The 20,453-nt window shown below is 45.7% G+C and overlaps 1 protein-coding gene across 1 annotated transcript; it reads left to right on the top strand.

Moving 5' to 3' along the window:
* The first annotated feature begins 406 nt into the window (after positions 1-406).
* AGTR2 (angiotensin II receptor type 2) lies at positions 407-1,585 on the top strand. Its single transcript, XM_077827131.1, has one exon. It carries the CDS (start codon positions 407-409, stop codon positions 1,583-1,585), a length of 1,179 nt encoding a protein of 392 aa, XP_077683257.1.
* The last annotated feature ends 18,868 nt before the right edge of the window (positions 1,586-20,453 follow it).

Here is a 20,453-nt window from a genome sequence, read left to right as displayed (position 1 = left end):
TGAGGTGGCTGGGAGGCGAGATGAATGTCTGTAAAGCTCTGTGAGTGCTTCGCATGGGCGTGCAAAGAATGATTGTTTTCTGTCAGCTGTGAGAAAGATGGGAAACAGGATGAGCACGTGGAGAAAAGGATCAGGAGGAGCCCAGCCTGGGCCTTGTCCTGAATCAAAGGGCTTTCCCTTCTGCCCACAGCAAGAACCTCTTCAGAATCTCAGGAAAAAACCCAGAACCTCAGCCCTTTGCTAGGCCTAATTAGGACGTACCATCACCCCTCTCTGGTGCTAATCGCACCCTGTCATTGGGATAGAAGCTCTGAGAATAGCAACGGTGATTTTGTTGGCTACGTGTGGCTCTAACACTTGTTTTATAATCTGCAGGGGAACAATGTGGTGATAAAGGTGGTGACAAATGCTAGCACAAGCATTTCCAGCAGTGACTATCTCCTCGCCAATACCCAAGATGTACAGTAATTACTCCAGGCTCAACACTACGGAAGAAACACTTCAAGATGTACATTACTCTGCTACAAACGTATCGACTGAGCAGATGTCTCCCTCCTCCTGTCCACTTCTATATTCAGATTATCAATTTACACTGATTCCGGTGCTCTACTGCGTTATCTTTATCCTTGGGCTTGCTGGCAACAGCGTGGTGGTCGTGGTACTCTGTCGCCACCACGGCCCTAAGACAGTTGCTAATATTTACATTTTCAATTTGGCCATGGCCGATTTGTTGTGCCTAGCCACACTCCCCCTTTGGTCAGCCTATTATGCCTATGGATACAACTGGCTTTTTGGATCTGTGATGTGCAAAATTTCAAGTTCCGTTCTGTCTCTGAACATGTTTGCAAGTATATTTTTCATCACCTGCATGAGCATGGACCGGTACCGGGCTATTGTCTATCCTATTCGGTCGCAAAGGAGAACACTGCAGCAAGCGTCGTTGATAGCATTACTTGTTTGGAGCCTAGCTTGTTTGTCTTCCCTGCCAACGTTTTATTTCCGTGACATGTACTTCATTGAAAGCTTGGGGGTGAATGCTTGCATTATGGCTTTTCCCTATGAGAAGTATGCAAAGTGGTCTGCTGGAACAGCCTTAATGAAAAACACTCTTGGCTTTTTGATTCCTTTAATTGTCATAGCCACATGCTACGTGTGGATCTGGATGCACTTAATGAAAGCACAGGAATTTAGGAAAAACAAACAAAAAAGAGACAAAGTCTTGAAGCTGGTGGCTGCAGTTGTTGTGGCTTTCTTAATTTGCTGGCTTCCATTCCACATTTTAACCTTTTTGGATGCCCTGGCTCGGATGAATATCATTAATAACTGTGACATTATAACAGCCATTGACACTACTTTGCCTTTTGGCATCTGCCTGGGATTTGCAAACAGCTGCATCAACCCTTTGTTGTACTGTTTCATTGGACACCAGTTCCAAGAGAAGCTCCAACATCTCTTTAAGCTGCGAGTCTATCAGTTTAACAGCACCAGACAAAGCTCTTCTTCAAGAAAAGGGAGTTGCCTTAAAGAGGCTGAGACCCCTGGGAACTGTGACAAAGAAAGATTGAACTGTAAACCAACACTGTAGGTAGCAAACAGGGTTTCTTTGGGGCATCTGGGCGCTCTGAATGCCACAACACTGTCCTCTTTTTTCCCTCCATTTTCCAGATTTTCTGGTACAAAATGTTCAAAGGAGAATTTATTTTAATGTACCGAGTCATCTACTTTACCTGCCTTTTGGCAAAGAGCAATGACTGCAGAATTTTTACGTAAGGTGTAATGTCTATAAAATCAACCTATACATGACGATTTAAAACATAAGATTGTATGTAGCTGGGGGCACATGAATGCTGTTTAATACGACATAGGAAAGGGTGACCAAAATAATGCTAATAAAAGACTGTGCAATAGAGAAAACTGTGACTATCACACCCCCTCATTAAAATCTCTTCCGGAAGGAAATAGTTTGGCATGACAAAAACCTGTCAATCATGCTGTAAAATAAGTAAAATACAGATATTACTGTACCTGTTGGTAAGAAAAGATTTTGTTCTGTATTTCATTTAGTGAAAGTATTTGATGAAGAGATCAGATTATTCATGCGTTCTGAAAGAACCCTCCCTGCAACATTGTGAAAACACTGGACTTATTTCCTGTTTGTTTGGATCTGGGACCATTGCAGCAAATAGACAGGAATTGGATCAAAACCAAAACCTTTCAAACCTTGTCCCCAAGCCAGAACTGTTGAAAAATCTATTTTTGGAGGGGAACCTTTTGACTTAGGAGAGCTTTTTGGGTGGAGCAAGAGATACACATGCTCTACAGCCTGGCGGGTGGGGTTGCAGGCTGGGATGTGGGAGACCTAAATTCCTGATCTTCCTGACGGAGAGCAGAGTTTTCCATCCCGGGTCACTCAGAATCAGGCAGAGTAGCGAGTCGGGCTCCCAGCCATTGTCCTAGGCATCAGAGTCCGTCATACTGACCCATCACAGAACCAGGTAAAGCTCCAAGAAACATTCTGGGTTGGCCAAGATTTCATGTTGTCAGCAGCGTTCTGACCCGTGCTACAAATGAGCAGGGCGCTGGTTGATTCTGGTGGAGCTGGCGGTTAATTGCTTAGCAATTACTGAAACCCAGAATGCCGCTACAGCCACACGCATAATCATATTTGGATAATTGCCTGGTATTTAAAGGGACAGGGTCACGGAACGGAGCTTTTGATCTCCAAATCGCCCCTTGCAAGGTCAGTAATTAGGGGCAATCTTTGGCTCCTCTCTCGTTCTCTGCAGAGAGGCCAAGCACTGAATGAATCCACAGTTACACACTAGAAATGTGAATGGGCCCCTCCACCGCCCCCGCTCTCAGAATAAGAGTCGTGCGGGTATCTTGTCAGGGTGGCACCTTTTACAAGCGCTACATTCTGGCGGCAGTCTCACTGCCAGCTTGCAGAGGCCAAACTGAAACGTTGTTTGGATTGAGAAACAGTCTGTGCCCCACGTTTGAATCCAGCTACACTGAAATCTGTAGCCATATGCGAATAATTAATAGCAACCCCTGTGTGTGACCCAGCAGCAGCCATGTGGAAACTCCCCCTGCAGAAGATTAACACACACAGCCTGGGGTTCACTATTACTCCCTTTGGTGATTTGCACAGCTCTGACGGGGGACCTCTGGGTAGGGTGGGACTTGTCTGCTACCCAGATACAGTAAGGGTAATTTATAAGCACTGAGGGCCAGTTTCTGCCCTCGGTTGCACCCACGATACGCTGTAAACCAATGGAATTGTGTGCGTGCCGCAGAGGGTGGAAGGCAGTGCAGGAGCTCCTGCTGTCAAGGATATTCATTTCCCCCCTCCGCCCCCCCTGCCGCAGACTGATTGCACTGTTTGTTTCTGCAGTTGCATGGAGATTAAGAACATAAGAACAGCCACTGGGTCAAACCAATGGTCCATCTAGCCCAGTATCCTGTCTCCCAATGCCATATGCTTCAGAGGGAATGAACAGATTAGGGGAATCATCAGGTGATCCGTCCCCTGCCATCCAGTCCCAGCATCTGGCAGTCAGAGGCCTAGGGACACCCAGAGCATGGGGTTGCATCCTTGACCATTTTGGCTAAAAGCTGAAGCTGGGCCTGTCTGCCATGAATTTATCCAATTCTTTTTTTGAATCCACTTATAGGTTTGGTCTTCACAGCATCCCCTGGCAATGAGTTCCACAGGTTGGCTGTGTGCTGTGCGAAGAAGTACTTCCTTTTGTTTGCTTTAATCCTGCTGCCTATTAATTTCAGTGAATGACCCCTAGTGCTTGTGTTATGTGAAGGTGTAAATAACACTTCCTTATTCAATTTTTCCACACCATTCATGATTTATAGACCTCTGTCATTTCCCCCCTTAGTCGTCTCTTTCCCAAACTCACCAGTCCCCGGCTTTCTAATCTCCCCTCATATGGAAGCGGTTCCATTCTCTGCTGAGGGGCAGCTCCCAGCTGTGGGTTAGAATACTGGGTTTAGTCAGAGAGCTAGAGCAGGACAAAATAAATAGCCTTGGGCCCCAGGGAGCAGCTCCTGGGTGGGACGGGGGCCCCTCGGCACATGGATCTCCTCAGGCCTATGCACAAAGATGGTCAAGCTGCCTCTGCACCGATTCCTCTTCATCGCTCTCTGGCGCTGGGGATCCTTGAGTGGCGAGGGGCATGAAAGAGGGGGTGAGGGAGATGTGCATGGACCTATCGCTTGGGGGAATGCGCAAGGAGACGGTACTCGCACTTCTAAGGAGCCCCTCCCCCCTGTGGGGCCCCTCCCACAGAGAAGTCTGAGGGGTGGCCAAAGATGGGAGCAGGGACCCCAGAACCAATGCAGAGGCAAAGGGTCTCTGGCAGATCCCCTGGGACTGTGGGGTTTGAGGGGAGAACCCTCTGCTCCTTTGAATAAGTCATCTCTCAACTCCTCCTCTCCCCACGCTGAAAGGGAGACCCTGCGGGAACTGTATGCAGGGATTTCACCGTGTTTCCCCCTGGAGGGGTGCAGGGGGCAGAACTGAGGGGGGCTTTTCTACGTTACAGGGTCTGGCTTTGTCCTCACCAGAACTAAAAACCCCAATTTCCAGTTTCCTGCTCCCAGCTGCACTGCACTCCCGTCTGCTTTAACGAACTGCGCGAGCCTCCAGTTGGGCATCCTGTCTGTGCCGCTGAGTGGAGAAAGCAAAGGCCAAGAACAGCCATTCGTGGGCACAGGCATTGTGGTGGTAAGTGACTTGTTTGCATAAAGTACACAATAAGACAGCAATGTTTAGTACAGCGTGTTCTCCCGGAGCGGCCAGTAAGCCTGAGCATGTCTTGGCGCCCACTCAGCAAGCTTGTCCATTTCCTCTTGATTTATTTCACACAAGAATATCATCTTGCCATCCCGCAGCTGGCTCGTGTTATGTGGACACCCCTCCCTGCAGCCTGGCCCACATGGGCTGAGATGCAACCGAGCTGTTGTAAAGGGAAATGAATGGCCTGATTGCTGAAATCTTTCCCCAGAAAAATGATTACATTTTAGTGTAACCTGAGGCTTCCCTCCGTGGACGTGCATGAACCCCAAAGCATTTGAACTACAAATCCCTGAAGCCCGCACTTCCTGCGGCCAGCCTTGCTGGTCGGCCAAGAGGTTGCTTTCTCGAGGAGAATTCCAGGGGGTTTTGTGGCAAGGCAGGCTTTCCATGAACCAGGCCCACTAGCTGTCCTGGGCTACAGTCAAGCTGGGCTTAGGCCTGCGCATGGTCAGATTGCATCGTGCTCACCAGCTGCTGTTGGTCTTTGTCTGGCTATGGTGACAGAGCAGATCTCCACGCTAGGGCTTTCAGTGGCCATTGCCAGCACTGGGGCTGTTGACAGGTTTGCAGGCTTAGGCAGAATTTGTCAAATTGAAAAAATCCAAACTGTTTGTTTGTTTTTTGTTTTGTTTCAAAGCAACATTTTGAAACAAGAACAACCACAAAAATCATTTTGCTTTTACTTAAAATGCAATTTCATTTTGGTTTTGGAAACCCAGAAATTTCAGTTTTCCATTTGATGTGGCTATTTTAGTGTTCCCCACCCTATTTCCTTCCAATTTTTATTTTCCCCTTTTTCCCCCACGGAAGAAGGGGAGGAAAAAGGGAGAATGAGGGAAAAACATTTTTCTATGTGGTTTGATGTTTTGAACTGAAAAAGTGGGTGTGGGGGGAGGAGGAAAGGGGGAAAAGGGGGAATTTAGAGGTATCCTGCATTTCATTTCAAAGGGTCTTGCAGGAAAAGCAAAATTTTACAATGGAAAACTTTGAAAGGGCATTTTTCCCATGGAAAATTCTTCTGGTGTCCTCCTCAGTCTTCAGAAACGCCTACTCCTGAGAACCGGAGATTAGCGTCTTGTTAGCGTCGAACTTTAGCAGTCAGCAGTACTTCTTCCCTAAGGCATCTCTGCTGGTTTCTACCACTGGCAGACATGACCAATGACTTGTACCAGTTCCACTCTAACTACCAAGACTGACAGGACGTCTTCCAGAATCTAGACATCACGGACTGAGATGGGAGACAGCTTTGCGCTGGCAACACGTTGGAGCATTTATCAGACCCACATCCAAGTGAAATGAAAGCCGGTGGTGGTGTCAGTCCACGGAGCTTAGATTTCACAACAATGGGCTTGATCCTGGCTGAGCACCCGGAAATCCCCCTGAAGTCAGTGGTGACTGAAGATCCGCAGTACCACACAGAGCTCTTAGCGTGTTATATGATTGAGTGACACCTCGGTCACCATGCCCGGAGCCTCAGCTCCTCGTCTACTTACGCCACGCCTGCCAGAAGATGCTGATGTGGCAGGACGGTTTTGAGCTGTGTGAAAAGGGGCTTTGGCCTCTCCCTGTTTTTGGTCAAAGAGGAGAGATGGCAAATCCAGGGGAGATCCCCTCGGCAGTCTGGCCCAGAGTTAGTAGTGCAAGACATAGACAGAGTCTCCGATGGACTCCAGCCTTGGTCTTGAATGAAACACTTTGGGGCCTAGGGCAAAGACTCTGGGGAGGTCAGAGTTCATTTTTTTCCCCTCTCAGCTGGGTTGGCTATTTTTGAGAGTGTCCCTCTATTTGATCTTCCTGTCCCTGTTGGAATAGTCTTATAACAGTACAGAGAACATTTTTCCTAGAGGATATTTACACTAGAATTCTAGGCCGTGGCTATTTAAGGAATTTTATAGGGTGGTTTAAAAATTCTATACGAAGTACGTACCTTAAAAAAAAAAGCGATTTCTTTTTAGAGGAGTTTCCATGGACCCCTATTCAGTCAGTCCCTTTGGAATTGAGAGGAGTTTTTAAGGGGCATGATCACAGTTCTTCATGATACTTTCTGTAGCTTTCTCGTTTGACACACTGTTTGTATCTGATGCTACATGCCGAGACATAGTTTGTATCTAAGGGTATAAGTTACCAGTGCAGCTCCATTAATTTCAATAGGGTTACTCTGGCATGAAATAGGAGTAACACTGAGGTGACTTGGGACTCTTAAATCTACCGACTTAGAATGAGATCCAGCTGAATATACACAGCTCACTCCTCCCAGCTGACAACCAGCAGTTCATAAGTGTAAGCAAACAAAAGTTTACAGTGCTACAAGCTGTATCTTTAAAGCAAAGATGCCTGGCTGAGGGATGCCAAGATTCAGTCTGGGGCTTGTTTTAAGAATGTTAAGTTCAAATATTTGATTAGTTTTTACAGTAAATACAAGAAAATCATTCAGAACCGAATGAACTGGTATAGTTCAAATGTTAAGTATCAAATGCGGATGCCAAACTGACATGAGAGAGAGAGAGAACAAGCTACAGTATGAGAATCTTCCCTGAGGCTAAAAGAGAAAATACAGAGACGTGTGAGCCAAACTGCAGGGCACATCCCCAACATGAAAGAGAAATGTGAAACCTGAATTAAAAATAGATACGTGTGAAGATTTATTGGGGATATAAGGTAGGATGCAATTGACTATTGTGGGGTTATACATTTTATGTAATGGGCATAACAAAAGAGAAAGATGCCACACTATTCATATTATAGACAATGTGCAAATAAGATGGGGAGGGAATCCTATAAATAAAACATTATTTCTACTTCTGTTGTGTTGTCCTCAGTTCTTTAGCTTTGTTGCAAAGCATTACCCATATATCCTCCTTTCTGTAACTTCAAAATATGAGTTTATCCAGAACATCCTATGCAAAGTCTATCTGTTCTAGTTGGTATAGCTGAAACGGGGATTTTCAGTCTCTAACAGTGGTATGTCACCCCTTTGCCAGAAGCCTGCATCTTTCGTTCACAATTTGAACCAGCGTACCAGGTTTTTCTATAAAGTTTTGCCACAAGATGGCAGGCATGTGCCTATCACCTGAACTCTGAGTCTAACCAAAACTGAAGCCTGGTATTTGGAAACAATTTTTTTCCCCTACAGTTTTTTAAAGTGTGATTTAGGCCTTGACTGCTACGTGCAATTCACACTGTGGTCACCCATGTCTGAGAGAGATTCTCAACCCCATTGATTTATTGCAAATATTTCACACAACACATGGCATTTTAAAGTTACTGTATGGAATTTCTTATGTCTAGTGACGTTCAGAAACTCACTTCATCAGATAATACAGATCCTCACAGCAAAATATGAAGTGAAAATATGAAGACGCCGTATAGAATTCAGTGCTTGGAATGCTGGAAGATTGCTTAGACAGAACGCTGAGCACTATGGTCCATCAAGACAATCAAGTTTAGTATGCGCCTAGGAACTTGGCACTTTGCAACGTGTTAGGAAGGCAGAAAACAACCAGCAGACACACATGGAGCTGGTATCTCAGTTCCTTTTAGAAGAAGAATGAAGCAATATGCTCTAGGCCTGTTTCCTTATGTCCGTGCAAAGGTGATAGTGAATGACGCTGTACAATAGGCCGGGAAGGACCTCACGAGGTTATCAAGTCCAGCCCCCTGTGCTGAGGCTGGACCAAGTAAACCTAGACCATCTCTGACAGGTATTTGTCCAGCCTGTTCTTACAAACCTCCAATGATGGGAATCCCACGACCTCCCTTGGAAGCCTGTTCCAGAGCTTAACTATCCTGCGAGTTAGGAAGTTTTCACTAACATCTAACCAAAAGCTCCCTTGCTGCAGACTAAGCCTGTTACTTCTTGTGCTACCTTCCGTGGACGTGGAGAACAATTGATCACCATCCTCTTCATGACAACCCGTAACATATTGGAAGACTGTGATCCGTCCCCCCTCAGTCTTCTTCTCTCAAGACTAAACATGGCCAGTTTTTTAAACTTTCCTCGTAGGTTTCTAAACTGTTTAATACTTCTTTTGCTCTCCTCTGGACTCTCTCTGATTGGTCCACATCTTTCCTAAAGCGTGACACCCAGCACTGGACACAGCACTCCAGCTGGGGCCTCACCAGTGCTGAGTAGAGTGGGACAATTCCCTCCCAGGTCTTACATACGACCCCGTTAATACACCCCAGAATATTAGTCTTTTTCACAGCTGCATCTTATTGTTGAGACTCATTCAATATGTGGTCCACTATAACCCCCCAGATCCTTTTCAGGGTACGACTGCCTCGCCAGTTAGTCCCTGGTGTGTAATGGTACATTGGATTTTTCCTTCCTAAGTGAAGTACTTGGCACTTGTCTTTATTGAATTTCATCTCGTTGATTACAAACCAATTCTCAAATTTGTCAGTGTTTTGAATTCTTAGTCCTGTCCTCCCCGGAGCTTGTGGTGCACGGTCATTGTGAGCCTGGGCTCGGTCGCTGTCTGGAGGTCTGTGTAGCTGAGCAGTTGCACGCCGAGCTTGTTTGGCTCTACCGTGCCGCTCTTTGCAGGGGTTGATGAATCATGAAAGGCCAGCGCTAGTCACTGTGGCCTCAATTCTGTGACCTTTACTCACACTGAGTAGCTCCTTACTCTGCACATAGTACCACTGAGTACAGTGAGACTCCTTGCAAAGTAAGAATAGCAAAATATGGCCATTTGTAAGTTGCATTTGTAGCCAAGCTTTGTCTGCATTAAATGGGTGTAGATTTTACGCGCATGAGATCTGGTTCTCTGTTTTCATTGTAGAGCGTGCATGCCTGTGGCCTGTATGAATGACAACAGTAATAGTTTCATTGTGGATGCACGAGTCAGCAGAGCAGGGTTTGCACCGCCAGAGTTTCGGGGCCTGTTAGGAATGGGGCTTTCTGAATCTGCAGTTCGGTTTGTGTCCTTGGTGCCGTTCTACCGGCATGTGTCTCCACAAAATCAATACTCCAATCAGCTTCTGTGGTTACTAGGAGAGAGAATATTTATCAGTCTTTGGCATGACTAGAAACCACCAGCTGCCCTTGGAGCAATGCAGGGTTTTGAAATGCAAGAGACCCAGGGGACGTGCCCAAGTACCCAGTCTGCGGCTTCTTGTTCCAACTCAGCTCCATGCCAAACAGAAAAGAAAGTCCCAAGTCAGGGCCTGTTGAAACCAATGGAGACTCTCATTGACTTCCGGCCTCAGGCTCCTTCGCCTAATTTTAGTTACGTTCCTCACCATAGTCCAAAGCTGAGTCTATCCATCCCTCACCCTGAGAATGCCAAAGAACAAAATTCCCAGAGCGTGTCAGCAGCAGCCTTCACTTCAGCTCTGAGCCTGGCAGAGACCTGTGATTCGGGAGACAGCCAGGCTGGAGTGTGAGAGACAGACACTGCTCCACTGAGGCAATGATTTGATGCTTTGCAGGAAACTCTGCACTCACACTTCATGGTAAGAGCTGGGAAAGTTTCCAACCTTGAGCTTGCTGCAAGAGACCGGGAGCACGGAAGAGTCAGAGCAAACTCCTTGCTGAACATAAAACTGAACTTTCCTGGGAAGCTAGCAAAGGGGGGGGAAATTATATTGTCCTTATTATTGTTGGTTCGTGGCAGCACCTGCCCTGTTGCAGGAGCTTTCGGGACTCACTGTCTAAGACGTCTTGGGGACATCCAAAAATCAGTTGTTTGTGTCTCAGAAATGCCTGCTACATCGAACAGGGTGGGGTTTGCATCCAGGCCTCATGGATCCTATGAATAAATACTTAAAGTTCAAGGGCTCTTTTTTGGTTGCAAAACAAGTGAAGCAACTGTGAGCTTGCCCTGAAATGCAAAGGCACTTTAATAACCACTGGCCCGGTAAAATAGCGCTATTTAGCGACACGGTGAATTTGAGGAAAAAGTCAGAACATGAATGATATTGCCCTGTTCATCCGCCAAGACCCCTCCCATCACAGCTGCTGCCAGGATCAGTCCTTGAACATTTCAAAGCTGCCCACTGCACTTGTCCACTGCCTTTTACATCTGACTAGCTGCCTCTAAGGAATTTCCAATTTGCAATATGAATATTTGTCTCTGCAAGGCATAACATCATAAAATAATCTTGCAAGCGAACATCTAACACAGCAGGGATGTGAAATGTTTCTTGCCCCATTTCTCCCTGCAGTATTCATAGCTACAGCAATGACAGGCATGTTAGAAACACAGAGACTTGCTTCCCTCTTCTTTGCAGTTTTCAAAGCCTCATGCCACTGTTTAAAAAAACAAAAACAAAAGTACTAAAATAAAGCAGCCTGAAGTGAAGGATCCAGGATTCCCATGTCACGTGTGATAGACCAAAAGCAAATTATTTCCTTTTACCAACTTTCTCTTTGGAGATGTGGTGCCATCCTCCCATATGAGGAACGCTTTTCTCTGAGTGCCGTTATCTTGACACTGGCTCCATCCTCGGTTGCTTTGCAGCCCTGGGCCTGGGCACTGTTTCCTGCCTTGAGTTTCTGTCCACCTTATAAGCAAGTCATCCAATTTCCAGGGATGGGGAAAATTGATGTAATCCCAGGAGCAGCAACCAATGCGTATTACTGATGGAGTGCATTGTTTTAAGAGGGCGTGTTGCCTTGAAATCAGAATGGTTTTCATTTACTCAGCAAAAGGAACGCCGTGCAGAGGGAGAATTGATTTTTCAAGAAAGCAACTGTTTCTGCTCTGGCTGGAAAATTTCAAAAAAATCAAAATGTTGATTTTAAAAAAAGGCAAAAAAACCAAACCCATAATCGTTTTGCTGGAGTTTCTCCATTTTTGACCATCTTTATTTTCCCTGTGAACCATCTGTAGGAAACTCCCGAACTTCTATTGTGCTGTAGCAGTCAGTTCTCCATGTCAGAAAAGTTTGATCACCTTCATCTCTTTTCTTAGTTTCATGCTAACTAGGGAATGTCTCCTGGGCACTTCCTCATTCAGTGACTCCTCATTCCTGCTGCTCTCCCAGCTCATTCGCTGCTGGAGAAGGCTGTTGGGCTGAGAACAGGGTACAGGCTTGGTCTGCCTTTTCAGCTGTCACCTGGAAAAACAGTTAATTAACGGTAAGTGGACAAGCCCACAATCATTTTATCTTCACACCCTCTTCCACTCTGCACACAATTGGGCCAAGGGAAATAGTTTTGTTTTTCTGCCATGAGGCACCAGCTGTGCATTGCTGGCAGCTGGTGCATGGATGTGGCAGCAGGTTTAAAACAAACAAAAGGAAAAAGAAAAGGAGGACTTGTGGCACCTTAGAGACTAACCAATTTATTTCTCCATACGGCTAAATGCAGTGCCTTGCATAATGACAGGTTTCAGAGTAGCAGCCGTGTTAGTCTGTATTCGCAAAAAGAAAAGGAGGATTTGTGGCACCTTAGAGACTAACCAATTTAGTCTCTAAGGTGCCACAAGTCCTCCTTTTCTTTTTGCGAATACAGTCTAACACGGCTGCTACTCTGAAACAAAAGGTAGTATTTCTTCACACAACGCACAGTCAACCTGTGGAACTCCTTGCCAGAGGATGTTGTGAAGGCCAAGACTATAACAGGGTTCAAAAAAGAACTAGATAAGTTCATGGAGGATAGGTCCATCGATGACTGTTAGCCAGGATGGGAAGGGATGATGTCCCTAGCCTGTTTGCCCAAAGCTGGGAATGAGTTCTAGGGGATGGATCACTTGATGATTACTCTTTCTGTTCATTCCCTCTGGGGCACTGGGCACTGGCCACTGTCGGAAGGCAGGATACTGGGCTAGATGGACCCTTGGTCTGACCCAGTCTGGCCGTTCTTATGTTCTTATCACAAAAGCCCAGCCAGCCAATCACAAGATGGGTTTGGGAAATTAGTGTCCACATCTCTACTCTGTACAATACAATTAACCCAGTTAGGAAACAACAGGCCATTACTGTTGCTGCTGCTATACTGTTATGGAAACACCTCTGAATACAGCCCCAAAGCTTTGGTGACCAATGATTTTCCATCAGTAAACATTGATTTGACCTGACACACGCAAAAGCGTTCCCTCTAATCCCCTCCTCCCCTATGTGCAGAAAGAATTTTATGCGCACCAATATGGAGGCGATGTGTGACATATCACCTTCATATCCGTGTGCACATAACAAAATTCATGTGGTGTGGGAGGGGGCCCAGGGCTGGGGCTGAGGGTTGGGGTGCAGGGAGTGAGGGCTCCAGCTGGGGCTGGGGATGAGGGGCTTGGGTGCAGGAGAGTGCTCTGGGGGGAGAGGTGGGGAGAGGGGAGAGAGGATCCCCCTGAGCTCTCTCTCCCTGCAGCAGCACCTGGGCTGGGAGGAGGAGGGGAGAGGTGCCTCTCCCTGCTATGGCAGCTCCAGGGCTGGAGGGCAAGATAGGCACCTACCTCCCCCTCCCCCTTCCCATCCCCAGCGTGTTTGGGCTGGGGCTGAGTTCAGGCTGGGGGACAGGCCTGGGTCCAGGCTGGGCTGCTCCAGCCGCACCTGGGATTGTGACTCCATGGCTGGGTCCGGGCCGCAGTAGAGTTGGGGCCGGCGTGCCCTGGCAGGGGCAGGTTGGGGGCCGGGCTAGGTTGGGGCCAGGGGAAGGGGCGCCCCTCCCCTGGCTGCTCCCCAGCTGTGGCAGGTTCCCAGGCAGGTCCCCCAAGCACCTGCTGCGTGGCTGTGCAGCTTACGGGGAGCTTGAGTCGCCACCAACCAAAAAGTCCGTCAATAATGATCAAAATGTACAGCTAGGCACAGCGAGAGCAATGCTGCCTGCAGACTTCTTAGAGCTGGATTGAAGGACATCGACGCTGCAAATTTTGACATGTGATGTTGATAGTTTTATGTGTTAAGAAGTACAAAGCTTTAATTTTTTGACTCTCAGCGTCTGCCCTCGAATATCGCCTGCCCCCTTGCCCCCCGGTGTTCCATAGTTTCCCACAACTGTGAAAAATTTAAATTGATAAAAATAAAAAAGCTTCAAAATAAAAATCTATATTATACATCACCATGATAAAAAACAACAATGAAGCCTGTCAGTTCGAACTATATTTAGTGATACATTTGAGAACCTCACTGTCTTGTAGAACAAAATGAAGTGGAGGGAAGTCAAGGATGTGTGGACACATTTTTTATTGTGCAAAATGCATTCATGCCACTGGTACACAGCTGTAGAGTAGAGCCAAGTGAATAAGTGATTTTTTTGGTTTGCTGCTCTTACTTAAAAACTGAAAAAAATAAAATGTTTCTGATTGACCTGAAATGAAAGAAAACGTTTCAAAAATTTTGTCAAACCAAAAAGTTAAAAGAAAAAAAAGAAAGCTTTGAGTTGAACTAAATGTTTTGTTTATTTTCCAAACTTTTAATACCATCTTTAAGATGATCGAAATATATTTTAAAACTAAAAGTAATTTTGAATAGAAAAAAATGAAACATTTTGTCTTGCAAGGATTGAAGCACTAGTGTTTGATTTTTGCAGGTTTTTTTTTTTTTAAACAAAAACTATTTGGCAGATTTGACATGAAATTATGAAAAGTTTTGATCGGCTGGTTCTGCATTTTTCAGCTAAAAAAAAAAAGTTTCAGACAAATCATCTCCCTATTCTAGTAGCCGGTTCCTACCAATGGAACATGGCCTGTTCTGTTGAGAAGTTGATTCCTGGTGTGCCAGGCATCACGTGAATTTACTACCTATTCTGAAAAAGCAGAGCTTGTACTCTAAGGGCCCATCCAATACCCACTAGAGACACTGGGAGTCATTCCTTTGACTTCAATGGGTATTGCATTGGGCCTTTGTCCTACCGCTGGTACTGGGCCCAGTGCAATCAGTATCCACAAAAACGTGTAAGGGACATGGATGTATCTATCTAGTGCAGAGTGAAGTTATCATCATCTGGCAAAATTACACGAGCCAACTCTAGAAGGACGGGCACGCTGGAAGGCAGCATAAATACATTCCCAGCTCGCTTTGAGTTTACTGCCAGATGATAACCCAGTGATATGGCCAAAATCTTCAACTCTTATAGGTTTCATGTTCCCTTCCCCTCCCCCCCCAATTCTCAAACATGCTGAGCAACCAGTGCTCCAGTTGGAGCTCCAATGGGATACGCACACACTCAGCTCTTCCAAAATCAGGTCCATTGTGTTTCAAACTGAGTGCCGCAAAATAGATGCACTCCAAATCAGCGGCCTCTTGTGCAACTTTGGGCCTATGTTACTTCTAGAACACTGTATAACTGAAACCTTCCTCCCAACAGATGATTGCCCGCAGTTCTGTAGTGAATCTCACGCCTTGTATTGGTAGTCCTAACTTGGCCCTCTGGATCTGGAAGGCAACAAACAGACCCAGAGTTTTCTGTTTTCACTAAAGGTCAAGTCTAGGCAGTTAGAAGATGTTTTCATCTGTGTTTTATTATTTGGTTTGCTCCAGAAGGTATGGAATGTGGAGATACCAATGCAAGAAACAGGACTTCATTCTCCTAGGGTCTGCAGACATGGAGAACTGGAACAATGGTAAATGAATGCACATATCAGCTAGACAGCATACATGTGCTGGCCCTGGTGATGGCATAGAATTTCACTGCTGTTACTTCTGTTTTCACTAGACTATGAATACTAATAGACTTATTCCTAAAATAAATTTGAGATAATAATGTAAGGTAAAACATGAAACCCAGACACGACGGCATCTAAAATAGCATAATGATGAGATGAGCTTTGCTTTGGGTTTGAAGCGTTTTTACTGCTGGCCTAAAAATCTTGTTTTTCAAAAATCCGTTTGAAATTGCAAAAGTGTAAAAAGAGGCAGTTGTTTAGTTTTAGAGTAAAACTTATTTTAAAGATTGAACGTGACAAATTCTGTAAATTTGAATATTACTTTAGACATAAGTGAAATCTGCAGTATGTTTGGGAAATGCTTGTGGCAGTTTCACGTTGGTTTGTATTCTTCTTGCTGAGTGCTAACTGAATCTGGCATCTTTGTATGGGTACTAACTTCACTGCAAAGCAGAAATGGGTCCGTTTACACGGTAGGTTCTCAGGTAGCTGTAACCTCTTAGGAAAAAAAATTCTCAATGTCCTTATGAACCTCTTCATGTCTCCTAGACCTTTGGCTAATATTAAAGGTAGACGGAGTTTAATATCTGGTATGTCCTCTGCTGGAGGACTGGCCAGTTTCTAGCAGATTAGCATTAACATAGATTATTTTTCCATCTCTAACATTTGAGCCTGGGGAATCAAAATACCAGTTTTTAGACTCTCAGATTCATAATTTTTTTTTTAAAGCCAGAAGAGACCATTGCAATCTTCTGATCTGACCCCTACATAACACAGGCCACAGGACTTCCCAGAATTAATTCCTGCTACAAAAGCAATAGTGGTGGATTGAACTAGAGCATATATCTTAGAGAAACAGCCAATTTTGATTTAAAATTTTCCAGTGATGGTGAACCCATCACGACTCTTGGTAAGTTGTTCCAATGATTTATTACCCACATTATTTCAAAAATGGCACCTCAGCTCTGGTCTGAATTTGTCTAGCTTTAACTTCCAGCCCGGGTATGCAAAACATTTTGCTGGTGCATCACTACACATTTCATTGAAAAGTATGTTCCTGTAAGTTCTTATCTATTCGGGCCTCACCTGAAATGGCCAAATCCCTTTCAAAATATTATCTAAATGGAACAGATGTTGAGAAAGCCCACAACCAAACAACACTGTGTTATAATAGCTGCATTTCTAAAATGAAGCAATCAAAATTCCAATCAGCTATTATAAAGACTGTCTGGAAGCTGTACCTGGTACTGGGTAAGCCTGTATGCGAGCATCAGAGCTTGATTCACAATGGTTTGTATCCTAGCTTAAAGGAAAGCTGTACACATTTTATTCAGCCCTGAAGATTAAAAATTCATGGACTTCTCAAGAGGAATAAACTAGGAATATTTTTGTAATAATTGACATTTCTGAGCCAAATGCTGGAGTCATCCCTCTTACCCTGATGGGATGGCACTTGTGATGTTAGCACAGAGGGACACACCGTAGGTCAGTTTCTTGCCTGACTTAATATCGGCTTAACGGGTGGAAACAATGTGCTGCGCGGTCTATTGTAAGGGCGAGGCTCTGCCCCTCTGCCAGGCGTTGTGTAGCACTTCCCTCCAGGAGTAGTCTCACTGAATTCTATACGATGGGGGTTCCATGGGACCCGAACGTGCAGGAAGATGCTATTCAACATGAGCCAGGCTGCCACAAACTTGTCCCTAAAGTTCCAGTTAAAGGAGATGGTCTCTGCCAGGGATGACCTAGTGGGCATGGGTTTCATTTTTCCTTAACCATTATTAAAGGCAAGTAGAGATTGGGTTCAAGTCCCTTTCATGGCTCCCTCCAGCCTCAGCTCATTGATAGCCCAGTGTAAGGACAATGTTTTAAAGCAATACATCTGAGCATGTGCTCACAGTAACAAGCACTTCCTGTCCCGGGAGCCTTTGGGCTGCTGGGCTGAGCAGAGCAGGGAGAGCGAGCTTTCTTTGAAACAAGTACCATCCTGAAGAGGAAGTGGGCTATGCATCCCTGCTCTACCTTTGACAAAACCGGTTTCCCAATTTATCTAAAGCAAAACAATTCCTTCATTCAAAATGAATCACCTGGCGGGACTTCCTGGCAGCTTCCCGATCTTTAAGAAGGAGCCAACTCTTGCCTGCACATTCCTCCAGGGGTTTCTGGCCTTGTGCAATTAAGAAACATCCATTATTCCTTCAAACGCAGGAATTAAAGTGCCGCCCTTCCCCCCGCGAGCTGCTCTGATAAGCTCTGAAATTCCCCGATAGCAATAATACTGTAATTTTCTAAGCCTGAAGAAATAATAAAGATCAAATAAGATTAAAAAATATCCCATTTCAGCCAAGTTCCCTGTCCTGGAATGTTCTGTGCCATCCATTTGTGTAACTAGCCACCAGATATTGCTAGTTCAAATAAAAACAGCTGGGATGTAGAAAGAGAGTTGCTGCTCACCAGCCTCGTTCCCCTGCTGTTGCCTGTGATCAGTGGAGGTCAGTAAGAGACTATAGCAGCATTCCTCCATGTTTTACGAGGCCCTCTCCTCTCACGCGGCCAGAATTAACCGCTTGCTAGCCACCTGCGTTTTCCCTGATCCTTCCGACTCCCTTTGTCACAACCTCTGGGCCTGATTCTCATCTGATTTCAGTGGAGTTACTCTTCATTTTACTCTGTCTGACTGGGATCAGAGCCTGGCCCTGTTCCTTTCACCACAAATTCCACTTTCCTTCTCTGACTTGACCTAGACAAGAGTCAAAAAGACCGGACGTCAAGGTCTTTGGAAAGTGCTGAGGCGGTCGTCACTTAACAGGGTTTTGTTTTCCATTGCACGGCACTTTGAAGCCTGGGGTTTAGTTCCTGTGACACGGAGAGCATGTTCTCAAGGGTGCTCCGTGTTTTTGTGACAAGAGTTGTTTGCACGTTGTGCCCAGCCACATGACTGGGGAATGCAAAGCAAATACTGTGTGCGCTCAAATTGCGCGTTTTCCTATGGGCAAAATTGTGGGTTCAGGTATAAAGATTTGGGGCTTGAGCCCGCATTGCCTCCCTGCTCTTTTACCTCCTGTTCCAGCTCTTGCTCTGGAAGGCTGAGAATTTATCACTCTCAGGGGTATTTGAAATAACAATACAAAGTTGTTTCTTTTAATAGGAAGGGTGGGGCTTAGTCCATTTTGAAGCTGTCAGTCCCTTTAACCTCCAGTATCAAACTGGCCTTTAAAAATAATCACACTTGAACATAATGTTCCTATCCTATAGGGATAGGTCAAGTGTATTTGGAATAACAATTTCATCTTTTCAAAAGTATCTCTTTATCATTACAATTGCAGCGAGGCAGGAATTCCAGGAAAAGTCTTAAATCTTGTAGACATCAGCCATGCACTAATCATGCCCAGTCTGATTTTATATCCCATTTCCCATGCTCTGAAAAGCACCTCCCCACAAAAGCCCTCTCTCTCCTATTTGATGTATGAGTGTTCTGCACAAATACATTTCTGTCCTGGTTTCTGACACCTGGTGGCTCCTTTCCTGGGTCTTGTGGGTTTGTTTTTTGGTATTTTTCAAACCTCTGGCTGATGTGGTAAAATCCAGTAGTTTTGTCAGAGATTTAGATGGGCTATGAATGCCAATGTTTAGCTACTTTTTATTGATACAGAGACCCAAGCTGATATAGATCATCTATTTACAAAGCACTCTGTAAATGTTCTTCCATGTGCCCAATATGGATCGTACCGGAACTCACTCCAACGCAAACAAGTCTTGAGAAGATTATGGGTCACTTCCTCATGTCATGGCCAAGCTTTCCTACGGGTCATGCTACAGAGCCTTTTACCTGTGTGACACCGACTTGACTCTGGGTATGTAGCCATTGACCCAGGTCCTTCTATAGCAGTCATTGCTCGGTTTTCTCAAAGTGTCCAACATGTGCAGAACAATGCCAATGCTCTCTCTCCTTCTCTGCCACTAGGACGGTGCTGAGTGGGCTTAGCTGTCTCCAAGGGGAACCTGGGTGGAGAGGTGGCTGCTGCATTTAGCTTTGAATGAGTGAAGCTGGAAGGGGAATGTTTTCCCCATCCTGTGACTCTCTTTGAGAGTTCGGAAGTGTTTCCCGTTCTTCCTCAGGATGAGACTGTGACCTGTAGATGTTATTTAATGTGTGTGTGAGATAGAGCACCCCAGAATAGCCAACAGCTCCATGGTCAGGGCACTCCTGTGGGAGCCCTGAGTTCCAGTCCTGACTCCAAATCAGCCGCACCAAGGACTTGGAGCCAGGACTGCCACATCCCGAGCCTCTGTTTGCCAGAAGCTGGGACTGAGCAATGGGATGAATCACTTGATGATGAACTGTTTTGGTCATTCCCTCTGAAGCTCCTGGCATTGGTCACTGTCAGAAGACAGAATCATAGACTGTCAGGGTTGGAAGGGACCTCAGGAGGTCATCTAGTCCAACCCCCTGCTCAAAGCAGGACCAATCCTCAACTAAATCAGGATACTGGGCTAGATGGACCACGGCTCTGGCCCAGGATGGCTGTTCGTATCCCAGGTGAGAGCTCTCACCACCAAGTGCTTGGCTATTCCGGGTGCTCTCCCTGGCCAAAAAGGACATGCCCACAAACTGGTTTGGTTTTGACAAATCAGCATTTTCCAGTGAAAAAGCGTTTTGTAGAAAAATTCCTGAGCTGCTTTGTTTGGAGGCTGATTCTCTCCCCCGGCGATGAATGAGTTTAACAGTCTTGGGCTGGCTCCTCTGAAACCTTTGTCTGCCAGAGTCACCCGCCTCTCCTTGTTAATCAGCAGTTTTGTTGTTTCTCTGCAGCGTTGCTGCTGTGGGAAGTTTTGGTGGAAAGCGAAAGAGGGAGCAAAGAATACCATGCAAATCGGGGCAGCAGCCTTGACGTGCTTGAAGTTCACCAGTGAGACAGTGCAAGAATCAGGGTGACAGGTTACTGAACAACCGGGTTGCTGCATTTGGAACCCACTGGAGCCTCTTCATTCCCAGCTAAGGGGAACTGCAATGACGCAGCCCAGATGCTATTAAAGTGGGGGTCATCCTGGCTGGGTCTGCCTGGGATAGTAGCCAGTGTGGTCTCTTGGCGAGCCCC

Source organism: Eretmochelys imbricata, chromosome 9 (genome assembly GCF_965152235.1).
Source record: "Eretmochelys imbricata isolate rEreImb1 chromosome 9, rEreImb1.hap1, whole genome shotgun sequence".
NCBI classification, from domain to species: Eukaryota; Metazoa; Chordata; order Testudines; family Cheloniidae; genus Eretmochelys; species Eretmochelys imbricata.
The sequence above is the reverse complement of the archived record's forward strand: the minus strand, read 5'-3'. Positions and strand labels throughout refer to the sequence as shown.